At 39.9% G+C, this 7735-nt stretch overlaps 1 protein-coding gene across 1 annotated transcript in view; it reads left to right on the forward strand.

Annotated features, from left to right (window-relative positions):
* Positions 1 to 2934, forward strand: part of MYO5C (myosin VC) — a 60902-nt gene extending 57968 nt beyond the window's left edge. The window contains exons 38-41 of the mRNA XM_032778608.2: positions 189 to 471; positions 1586 to 1760; positions 2337 to 2417; positions 2658 to 2934. Coding sequence (XP_032634499.1) covers positions 189 to 471; positions 1586 to 1760; positions 2337 to 2417; positions 2658 to 2810 — 692 coding nt within the window. The 3' untranslated portion in view covers positions 2811 to 2934. The remainder of the gene's footprint in view (positions 1 to 188; positions 472 to 1585; positions 1761 to 2336; positions 2418 to 2657) is intronic.
* Positions 2935 to 7735: the final 4801 nt, after the last annotated feature.

A 7735-nucleotide genomic window follows, 5' to 3' on the forward strand; every position in this document is an offset into this window, starting at 1 on the left:
AGCCTGAAAGCACACACAATTTTCACATGCAAACCCCTGTCCTCCTTTATTACTGGAGTAATGAGAAACTGCAGTTTAAAAACTTTAAACGATACAGCTTGAAAATATTTGTTCCCAAAACTAAATTACCATATTAAAAGAACCCTACGTGGTGTTGGTGTTACAAATGATTTCCTGTTGCTTTTCAGTACCAGGTATGCTTGAATATGAAAGTCTCCAAGGAATTTCTGGCATGAAACCTACAGGATTCCGTAAACGTTCTTCTAGTATAGATGACACCGATACCTACACAATGACCTCCATCCTGCAACAGCTCAGCTATTTTTATAGCACAATGTGCCAGAATGGCTTGGATACAGAGCTTCTAAAGCAGGCAGTGAAGCAGCTTTTCTTTCTGATTGGAGCTGTCACCCTTAATAGTCTTTTCCTCCGCAAGGACATGTGCTCTTGTAGGAAGGGAATGCAGATAAGGTAAAGCCAATAAAGATTCAGCAAGCAGTTTTCTGAGAGAGGGGATTTTTTAACTTACTGTAGTTCTAGCACTTATGCCATTGGATACACTGTGAACATTCCATGGTGATTATTTTTGTCCCTCTGGTTTGAAAAGGTAGATTTTAACTTTTCTGTGAATTAGTTGCTGATCCTAGCATACTCCATGACACAGTGCTTATCACAAGTGTACTTTACATGTAACATTAATAGAGGGGGACACAGTACAGTCTGGAGGGGCAGAGAGACTCAGAAGCCCAGTTCTGGAGCACTTATTTTCTCCTTTAGCCTGCAACATGTCTATGGCTCTTGCCATGCTAATTTACACACAGAGGCATTTTAAAGTGGATTTTACTGTGGAGAATGGATACAACATTCCCTGATTGGCAGAATTGCTGAATTATCTTCCCACCCTTAATGATGAGACAAGAATCAGGTGCAAATCCAGCAGGGATTTGGCTGAGGGCTCCTCTTCCTTTTGCCCTTATGTGGATAAGGACGAGAATATGCTCCTAAATCATTGCAAAAGATACACAGTTCAGTTACATCCCATTAGACAGTCTGGAGACAGAGCTGAAAGAAAATCAATAGATAAAGCCTACAGGCCTTAAATCGTCCGGGAAAGTGGCAATGGGAGACAGGGGCTTTCACCTATAGGTCATCAATTATGAGAATCTGGTCCAGGTTGGGAATGTGCAAAAGTTGCTATCATCTCCTGGCTCTCTTGAGGATGCTGTGAAAGTGTATTTTTAAAGGAATAGCAATATTTTAACACAATCCCATGTAATGCTGCCACATCCTGCTAATGTATGAAACTGATTAGGGCCTTTGTATAAACAACAAAGAAACTCATTGTCCAAAGTTTGTGAAATACAAAATGTGAACAGGATAAAATGATGAAAGGGAAATCAGATTTTTAAATTAGTCAGTTTTAATAATCTAAGGGAGGTGGTTTCTAAATATATTTTTTGCTTAATATGTATGAATTTTAAACTGACAGTGTTTCTTTAATGACATTCATTTGCAGATTGCTTTATTGTTACTAGTTTGTGAGGGGAAACTGACATCTCTATGCTTGTTTTTGGTTTAACCCCAGATGTAATATCAGCTACTTAGAAGAATGGCTTAAAGAAAAGAATCTGCAGAGCAGTTCTGCCAAGGAAACTTTGGAAGCTCTCTCTCAGGCAGCCTGGCTCCTTCAGGTCAAAAAGGTCACAGAAGATGATGCCAAGGAGATATATGAACGCTGTACATCCCTATCTGCTGTGCAGGTAATAAACTCTGTCATTTTCTGTTGGCAGCACCAATTGTAGAATCTTATAATTCATGTGTGAAATAATCCTGGCTGCAGACAGAGTGATCAGCATCCCACTTTTATAACAGCTCCCCCTGGCCAAATGTTCCAACCCGGGCCTCCCCAGCTTTAATGTCTGAATCTCGGATTCCTTTGTATTTTCTACTTTTCTGTCTTTGATACCTATCTGCCCTGTTCTGTTTGGATCCTGCTCCAGACCTGTCCTCTTCTCTATTCTCCAGTATCATTTCCTTTGTCTGTCACACAACTTTTTTTTTCTTCTTTTTAATGGGTTTCCTTTAATCAGTTCAGCCATTTCCACCATGTACCCACTTCACCCTTCTCCTCTCTGATGAGCCTAGGCAATTATCACATATAGAATCACTCACTAGTTTGCCAGTTAATAATCTACCTCTTTACAGTACAATTGCTTACAATGACCTCAGTTGGTTAGATATGGATGGGGGCATAATTTTAATGCCTCTTCCTTCCAAACTGTTCCTTTTTTCTGGCATGGGTTACAATTATTAAAAGTCTTTTCTCATTTATGCAGATAGTAAAGATCCTCAATTCATACACTCCTATAGATGATTTTGAGAAAAGGGTGTCCCCATCGTTCGTTCGCAAAGTCCAGGTAAGAGCCTTACGTTATTTTCACACACACATTCAAGTTACGATATTTTGCACACACTGTTTACAATGGTACATGTTCATGCTTGGCTTTAAATTCAAACCAGAACAAAAGTTACTGCTCTTCTGTACCCTTTGGGACTGACAAGAAAAAAAATCACTAGCATAATGGGAAAGCAAGCCTTTTCAGGTTTTACCACTTTGTATCTTCTTGACAGTAAGTCTCTCTCTGTTCTATTTGCAGGCTATGCTCAATAATCGAGAGGATATTCCACAACTGATGCTGGATACCAAATATCTCTTTCAAGTGACATTTCCTTACACCCCATCTCCACATGCCTTAGAAATTATACAAATTCCCAGCAGTTTCAAACTTGGCTTTCTCACAAGAGTATAATAAAAAATACTAAGGATTTGCCACCCTGTCCTCAAAGACTAAATGAAGAGCAAACTTTTAGGGCTGATTTCCCCACAACTGGGATATAGTGCAGTGTCTGTTTATGCAATATACTTTTAAAAACTACTTTGGAATCAGGACATCAGCAGTAGGAATAAAGCATATGCCAGCCTACAAAAACTCCTCCTTTCTTTTCTTAGTATTGTCCATTCTCCACTGCATTTTTACAAAGGGCGATACTATAACCAGCAGCTATGCACTTTACAGTTTTGGAGCCCTGCGAAGGAAGTTTGTTTGAGACAAATTTGTATTGGTGCTCCATGTTCTTGGACGGATCACCAGTAAGAGAACAACATGCTCGATCTCTCTCGTGGTGTAACAACTACTATGTTATAATCTGTCATGGTGCTGTTTTCTCTCACATGTGAGATGTTTTCCCTAGCAGTTCCTCTCACTGCCCTGATATGATGGATTTATTTTGCAGCAGTCTTCACCAGGTAGATTACCTGTGGCGTTTGTTATTCCATCTGCGAAGGGAGTCTAACAACAATAAAATTGCTGTTTTGTGCCCGCAGAAGAGTGGAGCAATAGAAAATGGAAGGTCTTCCTACAGTAGTTTAAAAAGCCAATGCAAATTACTACACTGACCATGCGGACAGCTCTGATGTCAGTATGAGGGAGAGAAGTGCTTCTGCAGACCCATGTTGGCCTTCTCCTGTATGTGCTGACTTGTTCACTCAGACATTATAGTTCAGGCAGAGGAGACCATATCAGCATTCATTTAAAGTAGAGCTGGGGCTGAAACACTTAATTTGGAAGCAGAGTTCAGTTCCCCTTTGCAAAATTCAGGTGTATTCAAGTCTGGGGTTTTGGTTCAGCCCATTACAGTGATAAAACCTGCTGTAAAATTAGGATCAAAATCCAGGTTTGCATTTTAAACGTTTGTTCCTTCAAAGGGGGATGGGTGTAGGGTTGGGCTTGGACCCACCTCTAGTGTCATATAATTGGAAAACACCTAGAGAGCCCATTCACTCCCCCCACACACACTTTTTTTGTTGTTGTTGATCGGGTGATAAGAATACAAACAGGCTGGTGGAGACTGTTGCATTTCAAGCACTGACATTTAATAGTCTGGAGGTGAGTTAGGAAAAATAACAATTGAGTTTAATAGGAGCATAACTAGACTGCATGTCATGGAAAGAATATTTCAAGCTTCTGCAGAACATCCTGCATGTTCCACCTTTAAAACTCAACCAAGGGAACACCAATGTATCTTATTTGTACAACTCATCACTTTCAGAGATGTTCACTTCCCACAGTGATGGGTGCTGTAGGAGAACTTGGATAGACGGACAAGGGCCTGATCCTGCCAGCACTTATTACAGAGGGTTGTGTTCACCACAGCTGGTAAGTCAGTGGGACTGCACTCAGTAGTAATGGTTTGCAGCAATGGCTCTAAGATGACCTGCAAAGCATTTGTACAAATTTGAGGAGAGGTGAGGGGGTGTCATTTTGTTTTTAAACTTTCTTCAAGGGAAAAGAGTGACATGACCTGAGGTGAGGAGGAAGCTGCTAAGAGGGAATAGTTTGTGGGGAATCTTCCTCCCTAACTCTAGACTGGTGAGGAGGAGGGGGATGGGGGATAACCCTACACTCAGACAAGGGTTAGGCATTGAAGGGAAGCTGGGTAGCCAGAAGTGTGCAAGATAACAATACCTGCAGCTGTACTATTAGCCTCCTGGCCAGCTTCTTGTGCATGTGCCTGCTACTCTGAGAGTAGTGACTGAATGCAGCTCCTCTGGTATGTCCATGCTCACAGATACAACCTGACTTCTTAGTATTTGTTCATATTTATTTCATTTAGACAGTACGTTCCCTGGGGGCAGGGACGTTGTCTCCTCAGCCCTGTGCAGCATCACAACCACAGCCAGCACACAACAAATAATATGTAATAATTTATTTAATAGCGTACCCTGTAAAAATGATTGAAGTAAGGGCACTCAGACACCATGGTGATGGGTGACCTTATAAAAACCTAGACAGATAATGATGTTTTACTAGTCAGTGTATTAGAACTTATTAGTATATTAGAAGTGAATAGGGTGACCAGATGTCCTGATAAAATCGGGACTGTCCCAATATTGAGCAGTTTGTCCCGCGTCCTGACTGAAGTACGGTCAGGATGCCATTTGTCCCAATGTTTTGTTTCGGGCGTGGTGGCCCTTCTTTCTTTGGTGGCAAGATTTAGTACCCACCGCTGAAGACCATCAGCGACTGAAGGACCTGCCACCGGAGTGCCACCAAAGACCCGGATGCAGTGAGTGTAACAATTGAAAAGACACACCCTCTGCGGCGGTCCCGATATTTTGAAGTTATCATCTGGTCACCCTAGAAGTGAACTCTGTAGTAAATAGGGCACAGAACTCTGTGGTCAAGGACAAGTTTGAGTTGCATTGATATATTTAAGTACTTTTTAACTTAATTCAGTTAATTTAAACATTACCTATATGAAGGAATGACAATATTTTTGTAATGTTTTGCTACACTATTTCTGTACTTTGTTAGTTTTGCATAACTGCATATGTGAATTTAAAAGTGGAACCACCTCTGATAGTTACTAATAGGAATAGTGATATATGAAAAGCACATAGAGCAAGAATGGTATATATATTTTAAAAAGCATTTTAAAAAAAACGTATACACAGTATCCTAAGCATGTAGGTAGGCTAACATTTTCCACATGTTAAATATCTTTTAAATCACTTTGAAATCATTTAAGTTTTGTAATAAAGATATTTTTTGTTTTAGTACTAAAATGTTTGAAAGAAGTCACTTGAAATTATGTAAGGCTTGGTGGATATGGTAGGTCATGTATTAAACCATTAAGTCTCCATTTAGGTATTACATCAATCACTGTGACTGCAGCATAGCATATTTCAATATCTGACATTTGTGGTCTCCCTGGTTGCTAATTAATTTCTGTAATAAATATTATTATGGAAACAGACTAGTCTGGTTGCTGTAACCTACATACTTTTTTTTTTTTTTTTTTTTTTTTAGAGTTATCAAGAGCATCTGAAGCTGTAAGCATATCATATACTAACTTCTGCCTATGAAGTCATTTTACAGGGAGGAAATGTGGCAATTTGATGTTGAACTCTTTCTCTCAGACTTAGGAGTGAAAAAAACACTATGTACAACAAGAAGAAAATCTTGATTGATTGATTTTTATTCAGAGGAAGGATCTATGTCTAAGAATGGGAGAGAAGGCAGAAATAATAGCCTCGTGGTGGGTAACACTACTCTGCTCTTAGGTACTGCCCCATCTCTGTGGGCATGAATGGCCACACTCCCAGTGGCTTCAGTGGATACAATTTCAAGCACTTACATGCTCACTGTATGTAGTTACACAGTTACATTGTCCCCTGGAATTCTTTTTGAGCCTGGCTCCTTTTAATTTCCAGGCTCCTGCCTACATCGATGAGTCAGTCTCTTCTCCCATTTCTCCTCCACCATTTCTTGCCTTAATTATCATTAAAAGTTTGAAGGAAAATATATGGAGAATTTACATTGGCAACCTGGCATCTGCTGTGATTGGAAAGATACTATGCAGCCATTCACACAGTCAGTTCTTTTGAACTTTAACATTTGGAAACTAAAATATTGGCAACTACAAGGAGCAGCGAGGGCAAAACCTGGTGTGTTTAAAAGGCAGGATCCTACTCTTACCTTGTTCCTTAGCCTGAATCCACATGGATGTCAGTGGAAGGTTTGTCCAGAGACTTGTGGGTAAAACCTCTAGCCCTTGGAATGTAAACCAGCATTAGCTGAACTAGGATCATACAACAGGAAACTAGAAGCTGAGCTTTAATACCCTTCTAAGTAGATTATTCATGTTAAGGGTGCCCTGCTACACTTCCAGTTACACACAGCTTATTTACTCCTCTTCTGAAGTGTCCAGTGTTTTGTCCTCTGAAGAGGTAGGTAATTTTCTATCTTCATTTGCAACATTTAGCATACAATATCTGCTCTGCAAGTACCACACTGGTAATGTGTATTTCACCAGGTCACCCTTTTTAAAGGGCTACCACAAATATTTGATGACATCTGAAGAATCTCAGGCCATGGTGCAGCAGAATGTTTGAAGTTGGGATTTTTGCAGCCAGCTCTGTTTAAACGGTAGGGAAATAACTATTGCAAAGGGCACTGTATTTGCAAATTAGTTTATCAGAATATCAACTATCAGATGAGGTCCTGATGCCAATATCTGATACTAATGCTTAATGAACTGGGAATTTTATTAGCTTTTCTCATCCATGTGTACTGTATATTGTATAGTCATTATTGAAATGACATTGACATTGGGCCTGATTCATCCTTGATGCATAACCCATTTGAATTCATGAGTTTCACTAAGGATGAATGCTGCCCATTTTATGTTCAAAGCTTTTGCTTCATTAAATTTTGTGTGTGTTTTAATAAATATGTCTCTTTAACACAAGTGGTTTTATTTTGTTCAGCATTTTTTTGCTGTAGAGTGTTAAAATACTTTCATATTACTCTACTCCTGAAGGGAAAGCTTTTCAATCAAAACCTGACATAACCAGTGCTTTCAAACCTGGGTGCCTACATTTAGGCAGCTAAATCCATGTTAGGGCAGCTACCCAAAGTGGCCCAATTGTCATAGATACTTAGCAACAGCAGCTTCCATTGGCCTTAGCGGGGACTGCTAATACTCAGCACCCTTGAATAACAGGGCACCTTGATTTAAATGTCTAGCCAGAGTCCTTTGGTCTCCAGTATAATGAGTAGTATAATCACCATGGGGTTGATTCTGCCAGCCATTACTCACATGAGTAGTCCCACTAATGACAATGGATACTTGCATGAGAGAAACTACTTGTGTGAGTGGCAGGCTGCAGCAT

The sequence above is a fragment of the Chelonoidis abingdonii genome, chromosome 9, assembly GCF_003597395.2.
Source record: "Chelonoidis abingdonii isolate Lonesome George chromosome 9, CheloAbing_2.0, whole genome shotgun sequence".
Lineage (NCBI taxonomy): Eukaryota > Metazoa > Chordata > Testudines > Testudinidae > Chelonoidis > Chelonoidis abingdonii.